Genomic DNA, 25231 nt, shown 5'->3' on the forward strand with positions numbered 1-25231 from the left:
TTTAATACCGTAGATTGATCATTTTTACCTGCTATGTCTTAAGCACTAAAACTGGAGTGATTTAGAGTCTGAAATGTTTATGTCCTCATGTCTTAGCATGACTGGCAGTAAAAAAAATAAGGAAAGCAGGAAGTCGTCCCCTATTTGGTGTGGTTTGAGAAGTCCTGGCAGGTCCTTGTATCCTACCCCCCTCAAAAACCTCCTTCCAGATGCTAAAGTGTCTGAAATTCCACTCTGAAAGATTCATTCCTTTTGGTTAAGGTCTAGGAAACCTCTATAAATTTTTTTAATGCAAATTCTTCTTTGAAGAATAACACGTTCAGTCATACTTTGGAGTGATTAATCTCCTAGGAGAGGTAGACGGGCATTACAGGATGGGGAGGGGACCAGTCTGAACGAGCCTGAATTAGATGCAGAGGTAAGGGAAGGTGAGGTTAAGTGAAAGAAAAGAAATTTGGTCACCATTTTGCTGTGAGGATATGACTAGGGTCTTGTTTGGTGATCACTTCAAAAAACAACTTTTAAAGTGCCTCTATTACAAGAGGAAATTTGTCCAAGAAAGGCAGGCTTATGAGAACAGTTTGATGGCGGCATTCTAGGGGGAGTTATAATTCAACAGCATGTCAGCCAAGCTGGGAAGAGGACATTTTGTCATCCTTAATGGTGTGTGAGAAACCCTGAAGTTAAAAGTAAGCTGCAGAATCATGCATGGGAACATAGTGAAATGGGGAAAAAAAAAACAAAACAAAAAAAAAAAAACAGCTTTCATGTCCTTTAAAGACTATGTGTAGAAGTTAGCAGGTGAGGTAAATGAAATTACTATAAAATGATGCTCATCAATTATTATCCTCTTTTAATTAATTTTTTACTGAGCTCCTCTATTTGCAATAGCTCAACTAGTGCATTACTAGGACTGAGCATCCAAGGTTTTGGAATTTACTTTGTGTGAAACTTACTGGGACTTTTTGAGATTAAAAAAAGAAAAAATAATAATTGTGACTGAACTTAGCACCCAGTTAGTAAAAGTAGTTAAAATAGGAAAATATCAGATATTACACACACACACACATACCAAGTAAACTCCCCAGCTCAGCCTCACCTTGTCACCTCACCTCACCATTAGTGTTTAGGTTTCCCAGTCACTATAATTTTCTGTACAAATTGGTGCCCTACAATCTCTCCTCAAATGAGACCTTGTGTCCTAAGATCTTTTTCTAAGGTCTCTTCTTTCCAGCTAAACAAATGTCTTGAAAAGTTTATTAGAGGGCCCTTTTTTGCACCAAGTAGCTTTTCTAGGTTCTTCTTGCCCTGGATTCCAGATCGCTATTTATTGCGTCTCTGTTCTGTCCTGGGGGAACTTAGCCATGCAGACAGGATCTAGACAAAGTGAAAAGTTAGCTAATAAGACAAGTCAGTGCCAGATGAATTGAGAGGTAATAAATGTTACCTTGTTTAGAGGAGAGAGAAATCACTGTGAATTAGAGTACACTAAAAAGTTTTGTGAATATGATGAGAATTAAGGTAGATTTTGATAGGTAATATAGGAATCAGCTGAAGGGAAAGAGAGAGATTGCCAAGAATGACCCTGAAATACCTTCTCACCACAGTAACTAATATGTAAGATGGGGCTGGACTCCTTGTTCTTATTCTCTTTTCTATCCCCTAACACTCAACACTCATGTTGTACAAATATATAGTCTCCTGACTTGGAAGAGGCTAAAAACAATTTTCATAGCCTAGCAGTCAAAAGGTCAACCCTCTAGCTACACAAAAACTCACCCCTTCTTTTATAGAAAAATGTGAGGATAAAGTGAGTTACTGACTTTGTCAATCCCTACCTTTGTTCCCCCTTAGACACTCTTGCTGTAGAAATGAGATGTATTTGCAGTTAATTTAAATCACTAGATTTAAAGAATTTTAGCACCTCCTCCCTCTTTTTTTTTTTTTTTTTTGCTTAAATATCATCTTGCACCTTATTTTCATTCAATAAGTTGTTTGTGTGATACCAGATTCTTAGTTGATGTTTCTAATTCAGAGGTATCAAATCAACCAGCCAGCCACTCATGATCAGGGAATTAGTATGGCAGACAGATTAAAATGTAATTGGAAAATATCTAACAAAATAAATAAAAATACACTATGACATAGTTAATCTTTAATATGTGGTTTTCTAAGTCAATATTCAACTGACTAGAATCCATTTCTGTTTAAATTGATACAACCAGATATCACTGAAGATATATTGGAAATTGAGCTCTAGTGCTTGCCCTCACAGCATTACTGGAAAACCACTACCCATCCCTGAACATCAGTCGGTCAGTCAGTTAGTCAGTAAGCATTTATTAAGTGTTTACTATGTGCTAGGCTCTGGAAGTACAAATTCAAGCAAAAAGAAAGATAATGCTTGCCTTATGAAAAGGATTACCATTGGGAAAGAAGAAATTACCCAAAGCGAGGTGGGAGTAGAAAAATGATGGATTAGTCTAGAGAATGTGAGATGACTGGTCTGGACCCTTACCCCAAAAAAGGAAGGCCCAGGAAGAACTCACATACAGGAAAAGGAGCTTGTAAGAGTTAGTGAGGAGGGAGTAGAAGCATGGTGGTATGATCTCAGTTTACTCATTTGTAAAAAGAAGATGAACTAGATGATTGCTAAGGTCTCTTTCAGCTTTAAAATCCTGACCTGATGCTTTCAGAAAAACCTGCAAAGATTTGCATGAACTGATGCAAAGTAAAGGGAGTAGAACCAGGAAAACACTGTACATAGTGACTGCAATATCATGCAATGATCAACTGTGGACTCATGATGAAAAATGCTCTCCACCTCCAGAGAAAGAAGTGATGGAGCCTAAGTGCAGATCAAAGCATAATTTTTAATTTTTAATTTATTTTTCTTGGGGTTTTTTTGGGGGAGGGGTGTTTTCCTTCATGACATGACAATTATGGAAATATAACTCTGTCTAGTTGCTTACCTTTTCAATGATGGTAGAAAGGGAAAGAGAGAATTTGGAAATCAAATTTTAAAACAAAATGTCTTAAAATTTAAATTAAAAATAAATAAATTTTAAAAAATAAATTAAAAATGTCTAAAAATGTCTTTAAATTTTTACATGTAAAAATTTATATGTATATATGTATATGTGTTTGCGTATATATACATATATGTAGATATAAACACATATATGCATATACATACGTGTGTGTGTATGTGTGTATATATTCCTGACACTAAATCTCACTGCCACTCCCAGCCTCCCTAAACTTGCTAAGTAATAGCTCTTCCTGCCCCATTCAAATGCCTGGGATCTTCGTCTGATATCATCAAGAAAAATAACACCATTTTGGGAGATGGCATGTGTTTGTTGTTGTTGTTAAGCCTTCCCTAGTTAACTGGAAATAACCTTGGAACTGACCATCTACTAACCAGAAAACAGATTACCTGTATATCCCAAGAGGAAGGGAAAGATGACGAAAAGGAAAATAGGATCATTAGAAAGTATAATTATAATAAAAATCTAGATCATAATATTCAATTATACATTGAATATATTTAGTTGAATTTGGATTTCCATTTACTGTTTTAAGTTCCTTGCATGGAAATCTTCCTGTGCCAAAATACACCCTCACACATACTCACAGATGTATATATACTATATACATACCATATCTGTATAGCATATATACATGTGTGTGTATGTTTGTGTACACACATACACTTATTTATTTATTTTTAGGGCTTTGTATCAGCAATTTCAGATATCTACCTGTCCCAGAAAATTAAGTATCACTTACCACGACAGACAGCTCAAACATTATATAAATTTATATTATCGAAATTCAACTTTATATGAGGAATTCTGAAAGAAAACTAGATTCCCCTCCCAAAAAATAAAACAAAAACAAACAAACAAAAAAAACCTATTTATTCTTTACTGTGCTCTTTCTCTTCCTGCCCCTTGGCTTGGTTTCCATCATCACCATCACCAACCTTGGGGAAAAAAAAAAGGAAAAGAAAACTACCAAGTAAAAGCAGAAAAATGAACTTATAAAGGGAATCACAGAGATTGCCGTCAGGGCTGCCACCAGATAGGTCACTTGCTGTCCATGTGTCCAGGCCCCCGGCATGCTTTGTTTTCCAACTATCTGCCCCACAGTACCACGTGTCTGTCCCCACTCATGTTACCTGTCCTCTCTTGTCTGTCAATTTCCAACCCCTATTTGTCTGCCCCCACACACATGTACTTCCCTACAAATTTCTCCTTCTGATCTATCTTTTTTATACCTACCACTCATTTGTCCTTGAACCCTACACCTGTCATGGCCCCTTTTTTGCCTCCTTCTCTTCCCCAGGTACATGAACAAATTTGCATTAAGTAAAAATTGCTTTAGGTAGAGGTCTGCCAATTGTCCACTTATGTAAAACAAAACTTGTCTGTATTCCTAATAATCATCTCTTATCATTTAGCATTTCATCTGATTCTTACAAGAGCCCTGTGAAGCAGGCCTAAAATTTGATCATCAATATCAACAAATTGATGACAGGATTAGAACTCAAATCCAGACTTCCTGAGAAGCAATATTTTTAAATAGAAAGCATTCTGGCCCAGGAGTCAGGATACCTAAGTTCTAATCCCAGTTCTGACACTAATTAGTCATGTAACCTTGGACAAAACAATTCCACCTGTGAGACAAAATTGGGTCAAATTAGATAATCCATCTCTGGGGTTCATTCCTGTTCATATTGTCTTAATACAGAGTTAGACCTGCCTAAAATATTTACATGCAATTTCTTATAGATGGTATTTCAAAAGCCCTTTGTAACTCATCCACTTCTACCTTTCTAGTCATAAGCTTTACAGATATCCCTTCCACATCTTGACTTTCCCCATCAAGGTTTTGATTTATCATGGTTGGCATAAGAAATTAAATGGGAATTTTTTGGAAGTTTTGTAAAAGCCACAGACAACACTCAAAAGGCAGCAGATGACACAGAGAAAGTTTAGAAATTCAGAAATGCATTAAAATATGTATGGTATTGTATAATGCCAACATTTTATCTTTTAATATTAGAATAATTCAGACTTCTTATCTGGTACAAAGGGAGAGTCAAAAAATTTTACTTGGATTTTTCAGATCACTAGGGCACCGTCCCCCTAACCCCAAGATGAGAAAAGTATTAAGTGGACTCTGTGATCTAGAGAAACCGTCCTTGCACCACTTCCTGACTTGTGCCTTTTCACTTAGCTTCAATCTTCCCTTCTGCAGGAGATTTTTTTCTGCTTTTCCCGCAGTTAGAACCTTTCCCACTGAAATTACCCCACATGTATTCTGTACATATCTTCTATGTAACAGCTGTTTGAAGGTCATCTCCCCCAATAGAATGATAGCACCTTGAAAGCAAAGACCTTTTTGACTTTTTCTTCAGGACTTACCACAGTTCTTGGTACCTAGTAAGTAAATGCTTAACTGGCTGCATTGTCAAAACTAAGTTTGAAAAGCTTTAATACCAGAATATGTGGTTTTTTCAGCAGAGAAACTCTGTGTCATAGCAAATAGTAGATGCTTCCTAGGAAGTTGCCTGAGGCTTTCCAGGTAACATCTATTCCAACTACCTCAGACAGGAGGAAACATAGTTTCCTTGGAGATTAAGTGATTTGCCCGGATAGATAAATCAATAATAGAAGTAGGTTTTTGAGCCCCCCACGTTTTATCTGCTACACCTGGCTGTGTCTTTTCTGAATTCATCTCTGGAAGCATATGATTTTATACTTGACCTTGAATCTGGCACTTTCACCACACTGTTATAAAGAACATGTGATATTTTAAGTGGCATAATGAATAAAGCACTGGATTTGGAGTGAGGAAGACATGAGTTAAAGATCCACCTGAACCTTACTTACTCTGTGATATCTATTTGGGAAAGTCACTCGACCTGTTAGCCTCAGTTTCCTCAGTTGTAGAATGGGGGTGATGATGATAATGATAATAATAATAATAACATATAATATATGTAATATAATATATAAATTAATAAATAATAATGATAATAATAAAAAATCTCTTGTTCATGGTTTTTGTGAGGATCAAATGGCATGATATGGGTAAAGTGCTTTGCAAGGTTTAAAACACTACCTAAATCTTAATTATTATAGTCCAAGAATGAATTGTATTCTGTGGCTTAAATTTTTCATATGTTAAATAGTGATAATACTATTTCTTCTACTTTCTTCATCAGCTTGGTATCAGGATCAAATGATTTGGTATGAAAATTCAAAGTCCTTTACAGATGTGGAGGCAGCTAGATGGCTCAGGGTATAGAGCTCTAGGTCTAGAGTCTGGAAGACCCAAATTCAACTATGGGTCTGGCACTTACTAGCTGTGTGAACCTAGCTAAGCAAGTCTGTTTTGCTTCAGTTTCGTCATCTATAAAACTGGAATAATTATTGCATCTACCTCTCAAGGTTATTATGAGGATCAGATGAAATAAAAATTATAAAGCACTTACCACAGGGCCTTGTTCATGGTAAGCTCTATATAAAAATTCGCTATTATTATTACTTATTATTTTATTAATAAGGAAGTTTATGGAGGTAAAACAACTTGGCCAATCACGTATGAAATGAGCATCAAAGGCAGGTTTAAGCCCAGACTCTGAATCTAAAGCCAATTCTTTTTCTATCTCATCTTGCTTCCTATATAAATTGTTGTGCACACAATTACTTCATCTTATGGGAGACTTTGTCATCTTGTAGTTTAATTAAACTGTCTTTTTTCTTTGCTTTTCTCTCCTCTTCTGACTCTTAGTATGTGATTATTCCCCTAGGGATAAATGGTAGATGCTGGAACCCCTCTATTGCTCAAATGTTGCAACTGGCTTCTTTCTCTTGGGACCTGGATCCATTTCCCCTGCATTATGTAGTAATAGAGAAAGTATTACTTACATATCCCAGTCAGCTTTCTGATTTCTCTTGGATTTGATTAGGTTTCTTTTCCACCTAAGACACAGGATCATATACCTAGCCACATTATATAAAAGATAATTGCAAAATAAAGTGACTGCAACTTGGTTCAGATTAGTGGGAATAATGAATTCCCTCAAGTGATCACATTATTCAAATTCCCACTCCATAGTCCCAGTGGGCTGAAACCAGTTGCCATATTTTACATAATTATAACTTTAAATAAATGTGAATACTTTAAGGAATTTATTATTCATACTAATGGGGACCTAGCTATAATTCTTAAACAAACAGCATACATTATATCAAATTAATGTGTTGTCCTTTTATTTAAAAATACAAGCAAAAATGGGATTCTACCCCCTTTTAGATTTGGGACATTTTTTGGCTATTTTCAAAAGTCAAACTAGTTCTCATAGGACAAACGTGTCACCACTGGGGATACTTGATAAAATATGGTACAGACTTTGAAGGTCATAGCTGAGGTATTTGTCAAATATAGTGTTCAAAAAACAGCATCCTTAAGAATAAATGTACAGCCTATATTGAAAAAAATAACATTCACTTAAAGTAATTTTTTTTTTGTTTTTTTGAGTTTCTTTTGAAAAATAAATCACATGATGAAGAGAGCCATTCACACTCAGATCAAGCAAGGACTGTGGGACTGAGTGGATGACAACATAATATTTTCTTTTCTTTTTGTTGTTGTTGTAGTTTGCTTGCATTTTTTTCATTTTTTCCTTTTTGATCTGATTTTTCTTATGCAGCATGATAATTGTGGAAATATATATAGAAGAATTATACATGTTTAACATATATTGGATTATTTACCATCTAGGAAAAGTGGGAGGGAGAGAAAAAAATTGGAACACAAGATTTTGCAAGGGTAAATGTTGAAAATTATCTTTGCATATGTTTTGAAATAAAAAGCTTTAATTAAAAAAAAAGTTACATTATTTTACAATCATGCTCTGATTTTAAAGGCCTTTGATTCCAACACCTTAATTTTGCAAATGAGATGAGGAGCATCTCTGAGTAGGATCAGTAATTTATTCAATCAAGTTCATACACCTATAATTGTGTAGGGAGTCTTACAGACTCCCCAGTTCAGTGCCCTAATCACCCCATTACCTTTCAAAGTATTTTCTTTATCATATGGATCTCAATCATCACTCACTACCATTGTCTCCATTAAGTTCATTATCATCATAAAGGTCAACACCATTTTCATCATATTCTTTTCCATTACTTAGTAGTAAAGGACTGAGATTACATGCCCCATATTACACTCTGGCCAGTGGGAGTTACAAATTATGAAGGGTACTATACTTTTGTTGAAACTTACTTACTTCTCATTTATAGCATCAGATCTGCTTTGTCCCTCCTGTATTATAATAATGACTGTCTTCTTCCTAAGACCCTGATCCCCTCCCTAACACACATTGCTTCTCTAGCTACTTTCAGAAAGCTAATCCCTGGACTCACAAATTCCACTATAAAATACTATTTGATTGCCCATAATTCCTATCTTCTGCAAATATCTCAAAAGACTTGTACAAAAGTACAAAAAAATAGGAAAAGCAAGGATGGAGGGAGGGAAGAGCAACTAGAAAACTGTCAACATCAGTGATTAGGTGGCTCACTAGTTAAGGTTAAACTTGAAACTGGGATTGTGAGTTCAAATTCAGCTTTACACAATTGCTAGCTATATGAACCAGCTTCAGTTTTTTAATCTGTAAAATAAGGATAATAATGGCATTTACTTCTCAGGGTTGTTGTGAGGATCAAATCAAATAAGACAACACATGGAAAATACTTTGCATTAGTAATCATATAATTGATTTCTTTTATAATCCTATGTATTTTCTCACCTATAAAATGAGGACCTTAATAGCCTCAGATTCTGATGCTATGATGCTTTCCTAAACATTTACTTACTAGGTGCCAAAAAATACATATTTCTATGTAATATATATTATATATATGTAATATGTATATTACATGTAATCCTATCTATGATTATAGAATCATAATTCTATATATGTAGTTATACATCTAAAATATAGAGCTTGGAAGGAGGTCATAGGCTTCATCTGACTGCAAAGGGCTCCATAACATAAGAAAGATAGAGTCCCTGCATTCTAGGGATGATTTACTAGAAAATCCATCATTCATCATACTTGAGATTCCCAGGGTATAACATGGGGGTACCAGCTGTTATTTCTTAAGACCTGAAAATATTTCAAGTTTGGAACAAAGCTAGGCAGAGGATCCACAATAAAACATTTTTTTCTTGACAGAAAAGGTACAGAATCTTTTTTCTTGCTTTTTTTTGGGGGGGGAGGGGGGCGGACACTAACAATGCAGGAATTTGTTTGCTTGACCATTCATATTTACCACAAGGGTTTTGTTTTCTGTTCTTCCCCAATCTCAGGAGATGGGATCTAGAGAAAATAGATTTTATTCTTTTTTTTTTTTTTTTTTTAAGGAAAGAAAGAAAGCTAGAAATGACTTGTCATTCTCCAAGGACCTTTTCTGTCTGGGCCACTCAGAGGAAGGATCCTAAATGTGGCTTGGAACATGCATGATTGCTTTTGCCTTTATAAAAAATGGGTTCCATAAAGATCGGCCCCTGCATTGAAAATAGAAAGGACAACCAAAATGACATATCTATTTACAGCCTGTATTCATAAAATAGGACCTCAGATCACTAATGCTTCCCCCAAACCCCAGGGAAGCCAGGTTTCGTCGATTTCTACCAACAGCTGGTTGGCAGCAATCAATAATGTAAACTCTGCCTTTCATAAAGCAAAAAGGTACATCAATAAAGCAAGTTGTCTGAAAAGTCCGACCCCTTTGGAAGCAGAGAGGGGACCTCAGGGATTTCTCAATGAATAATTCAGAAAGCAAAATTCCCTCCCTCTGCTTTGATGATGCCAAAATGAATCAGTGGTTAAGTAAGTGAAATAAAAAACCCAAGGCATTTTGGCACTCATGAATCACCATCTAGTAATTATAGTAGTTATTATTTGTATAATGAGCATATCCATCCTTCAGAGTTAGCTCAAGTCTCCTCCTCACTGAAGCCTTCCTGCTTTCTTTGGTTCATAGAAATCTCTCCCTCTCTTAACACTAATGGAAATGACCAGTGACTCACTAGACATTTTACTGCCTGTGACATCTCTTGTTCTATAGCTACTTAACTTTTCATTTGTATACTTTTATTCCATCTCTTATATTTAGATGATCAGCTCCTGAGGACAAGGACCATATTTATTCCTTCTCATAGCACAGGGCTGAATACAGAGTAGACACTGAATAAATTTTTATTGAATTGAATTTTAATTTTAGTCAACTTGCCATAGGTAATTAACCCCTCAATATCCAGGACAATTCTCCGAGTCTTTTTAGTTGCTGATCTGTGTTGGAAGAAGGTTTCTTCACTGGGAAGCTAGTCTTATTAATCCAGAAAGAGCTAGATGAATGGTATTATATTTGTAATCAAAAAGATCTGAATTCAAATCCGGCTTCAGATACTTGCTAGACGTGTGACAAGTCATTCCACCTCTCTTGGTCTCTATTTCTTGATCTGTAAAATGGAAATAATAATACTACTCACCTCACAGGATGTTTTTGGAGATCAAACTTTTGTAAAGTGCCTTGCTATACTTAAATGTTATATAAATGCTAGCTATGAACTAATCCAGGTTCAGAAGTCATTGCAGGGGCACAAACTTGGAAACCAGTTAGTTTACATCTTATTTCAGAATATTCCTTCTTAGCCCTAGTGACTAAAGGTCAGGAATTCTAGCTCATGATATACCACTAACTAGTTTTTGGTTTTTTTGTTTTTACTTTACGTTATTTAATTTCTCGCTTTGGGCCTCAAGTTACTTAACCCTGATTGCCTTCCAAAAAAAAAAAAAAAAAAAAAAGGAAATGCAAGGCAAGAAGCTATTTTGCTTAGTAGATAGAGAACTGGCCTTCAAGCTGGGAAGATCCCATGCAAATCATGCCTCAAAGCCATATTGTCAGTCTGATCCTGGACCATCATTTAATGTCTTAAAGCTCCAGGAATCTCTCTTGGGACTATAAATTGTCAAGAAGCTGCTATTTGCATTGATAAAAGGAGTTTCCTCACCCTAGGAGTTCCACATACCAAGACTTCTTTTCACCTGACAAATTTTTACATGACCTTGGTAATATAGTTATATAAAATAGGAATACAAATCAAAAATCTACTGATAAATCATAATTTCATGACCCCCACATTCAGTTATGTGACCTGATCCTCTATGGGGGTTGCAACCCACAGTTTAAAAAGCTTTGCTTTATACCAATGAAATCCTAGTTCTCCTCTCTATACCTTCCTACTATTTTATAGGATTATAAGATAGAATAAAACAATTCAAGTAAAATGCTTCAAAAATTTAAATGTCAGCTATTAATAACAACTGTGGATGTTAGACTGAAGGCCTATATCCCTGAATTACTTCCTTTGAAGGTAAGCTTTCCTTCAAGGAAGATTTATCTGCCAAATGCTCTGTGAATGTTAATGATTGTTTCTGGCTAATTCATGACAATACCAATAGATGGAATGCTGTATATTTAGAGAGGAAATAATTCTCTCATTTCAGTTCAATTCAACATAGCTGCCCCTGTTCTGATTAGAGATTGGAGAGAAGCTTAGAGATGGAGAAGATGGGAGCCCTGCTCTCAAAATGCTTATGATTTCATTGAAAAAGATAAGACCAACAAAATACATGAAACAGCAGTTTGCCATGGAAAAACAGTAGAATTTAATGCTAGATAGAGCCTCTGCAGAATATAAGTGTTAGAGGAATTTAGACAAAAGGGAAATTATTAATGTGGACTGGAACAGTCAGGAAAGACTTTATAAAGTGGGGGAAATTTGAGCTAGGCCTTGAAATATGAGTCATAGTAACAGCTCACATTTATATAGTCTCTGATGCAGCCCTTTTAGGAGGAAACTGGAGCTCAAAGAGTAAATGGCTTGGAACTATGTGACCCATAGTGGAGCTGGGACTTAAGCATTCAGAGGGCAGTGATTCTCAAGCTAGGTTTGAGTAGAAGAAGGAAGAAGGTATTCTGTGCAGGAATCATAATAATAATAGCAAATACAATGGAATATCCAGGACAAGTCATCTAATCTCTATCTGCCTCAGTTTCCCCATTTTTGAAAATGTATGGCATGGGAAACACTGGCCAGGACCACCCCAGGCCCTCAACAGAAAAGGTGCTGTGCCCTATGAGCAAAGCAGAACTGAATTAACTCTGAAGAAACAAGAGATGTGCAAAGTTAAGGAAGCCATCCCCAATGTTCATAGGGACTATTTGTGTCTTGTGTTCATAGGGACTATCTGTGGCAGAGCTTCCCGAGCACCTATTGGTCCAAGTAACCAGTCGGACATGCTGTAACTCAACTCTAACATAGTAATGTCATTTTGGTTCTCGTCAAGAATGCAGGACAACAATCAACCAAGAAACCAGTTTCCTCATCAGTGATATGGGAGTAATAGTAATAATAATACCTACCTCCTGAGGTTGCTGTGAGGATAAAATGAGATGTGTGTAAAAACACTTAGCACAGTACCTGGCACATAATAGGTACTATATAAAACTTGGGATTTTTTGCCAAAGACAATATGGCTTTGAGGCATGATTTGCATGGGATCTTCCCAGCTTGAAGGCCAGTTCTCTATCTACTAAGCAAAATAGCTTCTTACCTTGCATTTCCTTTTTTTGGAAGGCAATCAGGGTTATGTAACTTGAGGCCCAAAGAGAGAAATTAAATAACGTAAAGTAAAAACAAAAAAACCAAGTCTCGAGGAAAAAAACCTCAATAACATTCATAATAATAACAAGAAGCTTCTTGTTATTATTATGAATGTTATTGAGGTTTTTTTCCAGCTCTAAATCTGGGACCCTTGATCTTGTCTCCCATGCTTGGCAGGTTACTGAATCTTTTTTAAGGTTCAATTTTCCCATCTGTAAAATGGGAATACCTGTGATACCTATCTCACAGGATTGCCATTATACTCAAATAAGATAATACATGTAAAGCAATCCACACATCCAATTTAGTTATTTTTGAAAGCTTTGGCAGAATCTGTTCATTAGTGATATATGACCATTACAAAGGACTTGTGGGTTCTCCTCCATAAAGGAAGACTTAATCAACAATTTGAGATGCTCTATATGTTGGAAATTATCAAGTTTCCTTTTTCTGAGAAATATTCTAGAATCGAGTCGTTGTCATTCATGCACAATGGCCTCCCTTGCCCAAATTCATGAGCTTTCAAGAAGTTTTGTTGTTGTTGTTATCTAAGAAACATTCTGCTCTTTGGTGCTAGAAGTTGTTATGCAGGCTGGAAGGGTAGCTGTCTTAGTACAATTCCTACAGTTCAATTGTCAAGTTTAGTGCAGGAAATACCAACTGATGGTTTGACAATTAATTTCTGTAGGTCGACTTCAATCTGGAGTAGAATTTCAACAACCTCTGCAAAAGTAGCTGCATAAAAGTCTCTGGCGGGCACATTGTGTTGTCTTTTAAACAAAAATGTATTACATTAATACATGGTATTTAAAGGTGGAAGAACCTGGGAATGCAGAGTATTTTATAATTTAAAAAAATAATTTCCAGGACTCAGGCAGAATCTGAATTCAGTAATTTGGGCCGGCCTCAGACATCACTGTGGACTGGCAAAATGTTTCATTGAAACATCAGGACTCCTCCATCCTCCTATTCTGTGGTATCCTCTCCCTGCAGCGTCCTTTGCCCTTGAGCTTCCTCCTTGAAAGCAGCATGACATAGATAAAAATGCTGGCCTTCAAACCTGAAAGGCCTAGATTCAAATTCTGCCAATCTCTGTGACCCTGGCAATTCAATTCGCCTCTCAGCTTCCTCATCTGTATAATGAGGAGATTAGATATAATGGCCTATAAAGCTTTTTTTGCTCCAAATCTATAATCCTATGATTCTCCCTCTTTATTTTTTTTGTATTTAATTTATTTATAACTTGCTTTTCCTTTTAAATATATAATAAAATTGTCATGTAAATTTCTTTTTTTTTTAAATCCCTCTTTCAAAACTTGCTCTCAGGAAGGAATCTGATCACAATCATTTACTGAGTCTTTATCCTCTTCCAGGAAGATTTGCATTTTCCTCTTTATCTCTAACCACAAAATGGAAAATTTTGAATTATAATTTTAGAATGATAATTCAAGAGACCTTAGAGGTCACTTAGTCTAGTTCTCAATTTACAGATAAGGCCACTGAAGCCCAGAGGTGATTGTTTTGCCCAAAGATGCACAGTGGTAGAGCCAAGTCCTTTAATTCCAAATCCAGCACTTATTTCCACTGTACTTTCATGCCTCTTAGTTGTTAAAGAATTCTAGATATTAGTGAACAGGGATGACTTCCCACTGCTCACTCCACATAAATAAAAGAAAAGTCAGTCCTGCCTATCTGGAGGGCTTCAAGGAGTGGGTAAACTGTGATCAAGTATCAAGAAAGAATGATTTGAATTGGTGACGAAGATATGGTGAAAAGAATTCGTCTTGTTTCCAACTCTATTTAGGGGCTGCCTGAGGCCCCATTAACTGGAGAGTGATTTTGATTTTGTCTGAATACAAGGAGATGTCTGCAAATTCACAAAAAAGGGACGACAGGTCCTTGGAAGGCAACTACCTTTTTGGAGTCTGGGAGCCTAAAAAGGAAACCTTAGGTTTCCTGTGAAAACATGTCTGTTGAATCGAGGGATCTAACTGAATTGTCCCACTTAATTTTTGAAGTTAATACAACAGATTCCTTCCAATAGTTAGCTGAATATCTTCTCCATTCCAGGCTGAGGATGGGAAGGTATGAAAATAACCTGCTGGGTTTCTGAGACCTAATAATGTCTATCCATGTTTTATAAGTTTATAATGGCCTGGGAAAGTTGTCCTTTCTTTCACCTTTACTCACATTACTTTGAGAAAGCGTGGCATATGTTGTTTTAGAATTAGATGACCTAAAATCAATCCCAGCTTTGCTACTTACTACTTTGAGGCAGAGAGAATATGTGGATGATCAGTTTCCATATCTCTAAAAAGAGATAGTTAAATTTGATGACTCCTAAGGGTTCTTCCACCTGTGAATTCCACTTAATATCCTGCCTCTTCCTATAGATGCAATATTAGGTGTCTCCAGAAAACAAAATCCTAGTTTCATATATGGAATGTTAGACCTGGTGGGACCTCTAGAGATCATTTGGTTCAAACCCATCATTTTACAGATGGAGAAACTGAGACCCAAAGAGGTGAGTGTTGTTCTAAGTCACACAGCTAGTGAGTAGAATTGGAATTTAGCTGAAAAACTGTTTTTGTTTATATTGGCTTTGCCTATGGGATCGACTTTATACTGTCTCTGGCTATAATATGAATATATATGCTAAGTAGTTTAATAAAATTTCACAAGACAATAGTATTAGTCTTCCAAAGACCTGAAAGTTAAATGGAAACAGAGGGAGTAGGAGTGGTATGTGTCCAGTTATGCAAAGATCCAAGGTGAGGTGGGCCATCCATCATTGATTTTCACTGTATATATGAGTAACTACACAGCAGATTCTGTTGCTGAACATTTGCATTTGCTATAACAGATCCTTTTCCATGCCTCTAAATGTCTTTCTCCACCCCTGCTCCACTTGCTTCATCTCCATGGTGCAGTAAATTGAGAGTGGAGTTCAGAGTCAGGCCCTAGTTGCCATTTCCATCCCTGACACTTACCACATGTATGATCTTCAGCACATTACTTCCTCAATCTCAGTTTCTTCCTCTGTAAAATGAAAGTAGACTAAATGGCCCCTGGGGTCACTTCCAGCTTTGAATTTATAATCATATGGTCCTTTCCTGCACTGTTCACTTCCTTTCCTTGCCTTCCCCCACCCCACTTTCTTTCTAAGATACAGAATAGAACAAGAGTTGGATTTAGAAGCAACTCCTAAGTTCTCATCCCAGATTTTCCATTTACTGTGATGCTGAATAAATCATGATTTTTCATCTATTTAAAAAAATTATTATATTAGATGCTTTTTTATATATTATATATTTTTTTTAACATTTTCTATTTATTAGTAGCATTATAAAAGCTAGTGGGGTTCATAGACATAATCTAGTCTGATCGTATTGTACAGCTGAGAAAACTGAAATAAGTAGCAGAGCCAGAATCTGAAACCACACCTTGTAACCCTAAATCCAGGGCTCTCTCCCATTTATATGCCAGCAGGAGAATGTTTTTCAGAACAGCACCTCTGCCAGAGAAGTCAAATGTTCTCCTTCCTATCAGATTGCTCACAGCTCAGTCTTAACACTACAGTTCTGAAAGGAGTTCCAAGACTAAGAAAAGAGAAGAAATCAACTAACATTTTGCCTTAGAAAAACAGGCTGAATTCTTGAAGTTTTGCAGCTGTTATAAGAGCTTAAGGGCTTTCTTTATTCGCTTCTGTTGTTAAGCATTTACCATTTAGAAGTCCCTTCAGGAGCAAGAGAGATGATTTATGATTCACATTTAAAACTAAAAATGTGTTTCCAACTATTTTTTTTTAGCTCTAGATTAATTTTAATGACTGCGGGAGGACTTAGAATGGAAGCAATTGACTTTTACTTCCCTCTGCTTTCTCAGTAATTGTTTGCCTGATATATAGTTGCACTAATTGAGTAGTTGAATGGAGTCATGTCTTATTTTTGACAAAAATGGGAGGGTAAGACAAGGAGAGACTCTGGAAACAGACTGTGCAAAGAGGCACTATGGTCTAGTGGCAGAACCAGGGACTGTGAATCTAGTCAGTATAATAAAAATCTTGAGAGCAGACAGTGTCTAGGAGGAAAGGATGGTCAACAGTGTCAGGTATATCAAAGAGATTGCAAATTGGTGGTGAAGGATCGTACTTTGGGGAAAGTCTGGGGCAGGATATAGAAAAAGAGGGCTGCACATAGAGGTATATGAAGCAATGAATTATCTTCAGAAAGATGGAATCCATGGGGACTAATAAAATTACAAATAGAAATAGAAAAGAGGGTGAAAAGGGAGGACAGAACAAGTGGAATGATATGGATGATCAGCCAGAAAAGAAAACTGAGAAGGAATGGTCAGACAAGTAGGAGGAGAACCAGGAAAGATAAGGGTAATGAAGCAATAAAGAAGAAAAGACTGGCTATCAATGTCTCTCAACTACTAGAAAATTTTAGAAAGGTGGGGATTGAGAAAAAGTCATTGGATTTGGCAATTAAGAGATCACTAGTAACGTTAGAGAAAACTGTGAATTATGAGCTCAGAAACTAAACCAGGAAAAGGTTGAAAAGTGAATGAGAAGAGAGGAAGTGTAGACCACAGAGAGAGCTTTTTCTAGGAATGTAGCTGTGAAAACGCCATGGTACCTTTCATTTGCCCCTTCCCACTAGCAATATTGCTTTCCTTTTTTTTTTTTTTTAAGCTTTTTTTCCCCTCAATTAACTGGCTTTTATTTTCTCTCACTCAGATAGAAAAATTATTCCAATGAAACATGAAACACCCTCATTTAAAAAAATGAACTTTATGTTATTTGATATTAGCCATTAAATATAATAATTTTAAAGGATTTTACTAAAAAGAATTTGGCCCAGGTTTCATCACTGAAAATTTTGGGAACCCTAAGTTTATGGGATAAAAGCCAGACTACTTGACTTGGCTTTCAAGATCTTTCACAATGAGCCCTATCTAAGAGCCTTCTGTTGGGATTTCTCCTTTTACCCCATCACACCATACTGTACTGAAAAAGAACTATGGAGATTGAATGTAAAGCCCCCCCCCAAAAAAAAATTGGAAATTGAGGGAATGCCCCTCAACTGGGGAATATCTCTGAACAGGCTGTAGTATATGAATATAATGGAATATTGCTGTAAGAAAAGACAAACAGTATGATTTCAGAAAAACTTAGAAAGAATTATATAAACCGATAAAAGAAGAGTGAAGTGAGCAGGAAAACATTGTACACAGTAATAGCAATATTGTGTGGATTCTATTCTTAGCAAAAAAATGATCTAAGACAATCCCAAAGAACTTATGATGGAAAATATTATCCACTTCCAGAGAAAGAATTTGATAAATTCCAAATACACAATGAAGCTCACTAATTTTTCTTTCTTTTTCTTTTACAAAATAGCTAATATAGAAATATGTTTACATGATTACATATATATAACCTATATCAGATTGCTTACTGTCTCAGGGAAGGGAAAAGGAGAAAGAGAATTGACATTATTAGCTGTGTGGCCATAGGCAGGAAGGTCACAAACTCACTAAACCTGTTTTCTTATATTTAAATAGTAAAACTCACAGATTTCAGGGAGGCTGAAATGAGATAAATGTACATAAAGCATTTTGCAAACCCAAAGTGCTGTAAACAAACATTTATTAAGTACTTATATGTGCTAGACCCTGTTTTAAATGCTGGTAACACAAGGTAAAAAACAAGGAGCTCATGGCCTAATGGGGAGACAATATGTGTACCAGATATATACAAAATTAATTGAAGGTCATCTCAGAAGGAAGACACTAAAATTAAGGGGTATTGGAAATGGCCTCTTTTAAAAATAGTATTTTACTTTTTCTAATTACATGTAAAGACAATTTCTAACATTCTCTTTAAACAAAATTTTGAGTTCCAAAATTTCCTCCCTCTCTAAGATGGTAAGCTATTTGATTTATGTTTTAAGTATGCAATCATGCTAAATATATTTCCATATTAATCATGTTTCAAAAGAAGAAAAAGTTTTTAAAAACAGTTTGCAAAAGAAAAAAAAACATAAAAAATTAAATGAAAATAGCATACTTTGATCTGCATTCAGACTCCATCTTTCTCTGGATGAGAATAGCATTTTACATCATGAATTTTTTGGAAATCTCTTGAATCACTGTAGTGCTGAGAAGAGCTAAGTCGATCATAGTTGATCATCTCACTATTGCTGTTAATGTGTATTATGTATTCCTGGTTCTGTCCTCTTCACTCAGCATCAGTTCATCTAAATCTTTCCAAGCTTTTTCTGTAATCTTCTTGCTCATTATTTCTAAAGGCAGAGTAACATTTCATGACATTCATATACCACAATTTGCTCAGCCATTCCCCAATTGATGTGTATCCCTTCAATGTCCAATTCTCTGCCACAACAAAAAGAGCTGCTACAAATATTTTTGTACATGTAGTCCTTTTCCGTTTTTTTTTTTTTTTTTTAACTTTTTCGGACATAGACCCAGTAGTGATATTGCTGGATCAAAATTATAAACAGTTTGATTACCCTTTAGTCAAAGGGAATATAGCCTCTTGGAAGTACCAAAAATGAAAGATGTGCTTTGGAGCATTTAATCTGGGAGAAATGGGAATTGTGAGTTTGGAGGAGAAGGAATATGGAAACAAATTAATTAGGAGGCTGTTGGAGTAATCTAAGTGTGAGGTGAAGATTCTAGCCTAGTGTGGAGTCATGGAAATGGGGAAAAAAGGGGGTGGGTGGAGAGATGTGCAAGTCAGTTCTGCAATTCACTTGATTATGTATGAAATACTTCCTCTGACAACCAAATGAAATAATAAATGTGAAAGAGCATCAAAGCATAAATTCTTAAAATGATATTATCCCCCAAATTTGACAAATGAGGACAGTGAACTTCAAAAAGGCTTGGGACTTGCCTACGATCACATGACTAGCAAATGGTGAAGTCAAGATGTGAACTCAATTTTTTTTTTTTTACTTCAGATTCAGTACTCTCTCCATTTCACAGTAATTCCTGTTTTTTAGTATCTATTTTTTATGGTTTAACCACATTCAAATGTGATATAAAATGCTGAAATCTTAATGGTTTTATTACAAATAATTGTTATTCCTGACCTGAAGGAGTTTATAACTTAGTTTAAAAGCACATAAAAAGGAATTGCTAAATTAGCAATTCCATAAACTCTAATTTAGAAAAAATAAATATGAAAGGATTTGGCTAGAACAGTCAAAGAAGCCAGTCACATGGCTAGGAAGTGGTAGAATCAAAATATAAACCTAACTTTTTTTTTTACTTCAAATTCAATGCTCTTTCCATTACACAGTAATTCCTGTTTTTTAGGGTCCATCTTTTGTGGTTTAACCACATTCAAATGTGATATATAAGATACTGAAAATCTTACTGGTTTTAATTACAAATAAACATTTCCCCGACCTTAAGGAGTTTGTAACCTTGTTCAAAAATTAGCACATAAAAAGGAATGCTAAATTAGCAATCTAATAAACACTACTTTGGGGAAAATGTAAATATTAAAGGATTAGACCAGTGAAGTCAAAGACTTTCATGGTGACAATAAGATTTCTAAGATTTCAGGATTTAGACATAAAAGCAATGTTAGAAACTATATAGTCTAACTATTCATTTTATAGTTGAGGAATCTGAAATCCTGATGAGTTCTTTGATTTCTCAGAGTTACACATCCACAAAAGAAGGAACAGAATCAGAATTGGATGCCAAATCTGGTGTTCTTATCTCTATACATAGACATTAAAGAAGGATCTTGATTAAAAAGGATAGGAGGGCATGGGTAACAAAGAGTGGAAATAGCCAATTTTAGAGAGCCTGTGGAAAAATTATTGTTGCTGAGTTGCATCAGTCATGTCTGATTCTTCCTGACCCCATTTGGGATTTTCTTGGTAAAGATACTGGATTTTTTTTTTTTTCCATTTCCTTCTCCATGTGGAAAGATAGGCACATTATCTCCACAGTTTTCTCTCTGGGTGCAGATGGCCCTCTTCATCACAAGACCATTGGAACTGGCCTGAATTACCTGGCTGTTGAAAAGAGTTACATGCATCAGAATTGATCATCACATAATCTTGCTGTTTTCTGTATATAATGTTATCCTGGTTCTTCTCACTTCACTTAGCATCAGGTCTCTCCAGGTCTCTCTAAAATCATCCTCCTGATTGATTCTTATAGAACAATAATATTCCACAATATTCATATTCATATACATAATTCATATTCATATATATTCAGCCATTCTCCAACTGATGGGCATCCACTCAGTTGGAATTATGCTTTAAAAGTAACTAAACTATCCATACCCATCAATCCAAGGATTCTTTTGCTAGGCCTTTATCCAAGGAAAGGTCCTAATACATCAAATTAGGGGTTAACAGCATATTTTTGTGGTAGCAAAGAAATAGAGACAATAAATGCCCATCAATAAAGTGGTTAAAACTACAGTACTTGAATGTAAATGCCTTAAAAAATGATCAATATGAAAAATTCAGAGAAGCACAAGAGATATTTATAGGAACTGAATTTATAGGAACTGAAGCAGGTCAAAATAAGCAGAATTTAAAATACATGGAAGACCTTACAGTACAATGGAATGAGTATTTATTGAATAATAGAAGACTTTAGGCTCAAATTCTATCTCCAGTGATTAACTACCTCTGTGATATGGGACAACTCATTTAACCTTCACCTGTTTAAATACCTGTAAAATGAGATTAGAATAGATGGTCTCTAAGGCCACCTTTCAATTCTATGATCCTGTAATATATTTCCCTTGTTCTCCAGTCATTCTTCAATTGTCTGACTCTTCTTGATCCATTTGGGAACTTTCTTGGTTAAGATACTAGAGTGGTTTGCCATTTCTTTCTCCAGCTCATTTCACAGATGAGGAAACAGAGGCAAACAGAGTTGAGTGAATTGCCCAAGATCAAACCACTAGTGAGTGTCTAAGGTCATATTTGAACACAGAAAGATGAGTCTCCCTGAGTCCCTGATTGGTACTCTAGTTGGAAAGAACAATAACAAAAAAAAAAAGAAAGAAACTAAATACTTTGTAACTATAATGACGTAAGTGTCTAAGCTCTAGAAAAGTTGTGTATTTGTCTGCAGGAGTTGGGGAACATAGGTATAAATTATTGAATATACTTTCAGACTCAGTTGACGTGTTCATTGCCTTTGCTAAACTACTTTTCTTTTTTATTGTTACAGGGGTTGGCTTACTGAATGGGGAGAGTGAAGGTGTTGTGGCTGGAGATAAATTATACAATTGTTATACAATTAAAATGGATGAATACTAATTTTTTTAAAGGCTAGAGGGTAATGCACAATGAAACAGATTTATAATCAGAAGACCTGGGTTAAAATGTTCACTCTCATATTGACTGTGATTTAAGTAACAGGTCAGATCATGTCCCTAGATTTCAGGTTCTCAATGTAAAAATGAGGATGTTCAGTTAGGCAGCCTACAAAGCCCTTTTTGGCTCTAAATCTATGATTTTGTGTTCTTGTGTATGACATGAGGAGGTAGCAGCAAGTGTGGCATAAAATAAACTTTCCTGATCCCTCCTAACTCTCCTGGCTCTATTCCTTCAGCTTTATTCTTAAATGGACCTGCTGCATCTCTCCTCTCCGGTAAGCAGAGGAAGTATATCTAAGTGCCTGCAATGCTATTGGTGATATTCAATCTCTCTCACTCTTATGTTTCAGCGGAGCCCCTGCCCCTAATGGACCTGTGCCGAAGATCAATTCGATTTGCCCTCAGTCGAGAACGCCTGCATGAAATAGAATCTCTGCCTTTGCCTCAGTCTCTGAAAAACTATCTCCAGTACCAATAAGAAGCCTGAAGCCCTTCTGGACTCAAAATAGACTAAAGCAATGCACCCGGCACAATGAATTGTTTACATCAGAAGCAAAGTCTCAGCGGACACTTGACCATAATTTAATTTTTAAAAAATAGATAAATATATATATATATGTATGTATGTATGTATATATGTGGGGCATTCCCCGCCCTCTTTAATCTGTTCAACAGGACAGTGTGGGAGCTGTTAGATAATGTGAACAATTGGGATTTGTTACTGATTTTGGAAATAAATGTCAATTGCCAATAGTATTTGCCATCCTCAAAGGTGACCTCTAAAGCTGGACACCTCAATAGGGAACTTAGCGAAATCAGTTAGCTCTCTGCCTTGAGGCTTTGCCCACCCAACCAAGACAGGGATGCTATCAGTATATTGATTAAAAAGCATATTTTTAATTCAAAAGAATGAATAAAACATTTGGGTAGAAGACTTTCTATCCTGTGCCCTGGTTTCAAATATATTGAGGGTGATTGTATAGAGTGGGAACAAAAAAAAAGAAAAACAATTGCCTTTGAATAATGGATGATGAAAGCAGCTAAGTGCCAGTGTTGTAGTTATTTCCAAGCCCAGGCCAATTTCTTCCCAACTTTGCATAATTTGTAAGGAGGACTGGTGGTCACCATTTAGAGGCTGGAGTTCAGTCTTTCTCAAGGGATCTAAAGGACTAGCGCTCAATAAAATCATTAGGGTGGCAAATTATTTTGGCAGCCCTCCCCCCTTATATTTTCCCTTTATTTCTCCCTATTGAACCACACTTCCCCTATTTAAATACAGTCCCCTACTCACCTCTTCTCTAGCAATCCCTATCAGATCAGTCAGAGAGGAAAGAGCTCATCCTCATTTTATTCCTCCACCTGGGGGAGTTGGATTTTTAAAAGTAGCCTGAGTAGGGTAATGCTGAACTGAAAGGAAAAAATGGAATTTCAAGCTTGACAGCTGTTTCGGTTGATATTTGGAGGTAAGAGTAGGAAGATGGGCCTTTTCCATAACTCTCAAATCACACCCCCGAGGCAGGTGATCTGCCAACTTAAACATAGAGCCAGCCTTGTATCTTTATTATTAAAAGTATTATTTTCATTTTATGTGAATTCTAAATTCTCAGCCCCCAATTTCTAACATGTGCTCTATTGTTTATCTGTTTGGGAACTTTGGGCCCCTTGTAACTAGAATGGTGGAATGTTTAAGGTATCATCCTTCATTTTCCAAGCTCAGTCAATATATATATATATATATATATATATATATATATATATATAAAATATACATATTATATATATTTTTAAGATGCTGCTTCCTATTTGCATTTCTTACATGTTTCAAATTATCTGCCTGGTCTAGTTTTTAACTGGAAATTGTAATGGCGGGATGTCAAATATTCAGACGGAGCTGCCTTCAGCGTTTTTAATGTGAATTTACTGATGAATGAGGAGCATTTCTAATAAAGTCTGCTGTTCGGTCTGTCAGTTGTTCCTTGTGTGAGCATGACACTAAAAAAGATAATTTTGGTGAGCTTAGCTGGTTAGAGCCCAGTGATAATAAAGAGGTTAATCCCCTTTCAAGCCAATTAGATTTGTTCTATTTGGTGTCTACACATAATCTCAAATTCTGTGTGCCTCATGTCTTATCCCACACCATTCCCCCACAATCCATGCCAAACTTACTAATAATGTTTGATTTCATTCACAAATATGAGAATAAAATTTCACATCAATTACATAGTATAAAAACCATCCCTGTTACCAGAAAATAGTTCAAAGTGCATTCCCTACTGATTTGGGATCAGAAGAATTGGGGGGAGCAGTTTATGTAATAATAGAATGTCAAAAGTGGAAAGGACTTAGAGATGATCTATTTCTAGCCCTTAATTTTCCTAGGAGAACACTGAAGATGTTTCATGCATTCTCTCATCACCACCTCTTTGAATTCTTATCTTCCAAAGCACACCTCAAGTGCCATCTCTTACATGAGGTTTTTCCTGTTATTGGCAGTAACTTTTGAAATTACTTTCCACATACATACTTTGCTTTTGTTTTCTTGTGGATAATGCTATATTCCCCAAGAAGAATGTCAGTTCTTCAAAAGCAGAGGTGGTTTTATTCTTGACTTTGGATACCTAATACAGTGCCTGGCACAGAGTAGATACTTTATATATTTGATCTGAATTTAATTGACTTTCCTGAAATCACATATGAAAGATGTATGATATTAATATTAGAGTTCTTCCAGTGAAGTCTTACTCAGAGATTTCATTATAACACAAAATGTCCCTGGATTCTTGAAGACTAGCTAGTGAAGTGGTACAGTGGATACAGCATACACAGGAGAAGGAAATGGCAGACCACTCCACTATCTTTGCCAAGAAAAACCCCTGGACAGAATCCAAGGAGGTCTTGCAAAATCAAACAAGACCAAAGCAACAACAATTAGCAGATCCTATCACACAGGAAAGCCCAGATCTGAGCCCAGATCCAGTGATGGACTATGTCTAAAAATAATTCCTGCCATCCCTGGACATTACATTCTGAAAAAAAAAAAAGTGCTGATAAAGATTAAGATCATCGACAGGTGATTTCTACCCTTTA

The 25231-nt window shown here is 35.9% G+C and overlaps 1 protein-coding gene across 1 annotated transcript in view; it reads left to right on the forward strand.

The window, feature by feature from the left end:
* SPSB4 (splA/ryanodine receptor domain and SOCS box containing 4) overlaps positions 1 to 23857 on the forward strand; it is a 129331-nt gene extending 105474 nt beyond the window's left edge. Inside the window, exon 3 of the mRNA XM_003763735.3 lies at positions 22495 to 23857. Coding sequence (XP_003763783.1) covers positions 22495 to 22622 — 128 coding nt within the window. The 3' untranslated portion in view covers positions 22623 to 23857. The remainder of the gene's footprint in view (positions 1 to 22494) is intronic.
* Positions 23858 to 25231: the final 1374 nt, after the last annotated feature.

The sequence above is a fragment of the Sarcophilus harrisii genome, chromosome 3 (assembly GCF_902635505.1).
Source record: "Sarcophilus harrisii chromosome 3, mSarHar1.11, whole genome shotgun sequence".
In the NCBI taxonomy this organism is placed as follows: Eukaryota; Metazoa; Chordata; class Mammalia; order Dasyuromorphia; family Dasyuridae; genus Sarcophilus; species Sarcophilus harrisii.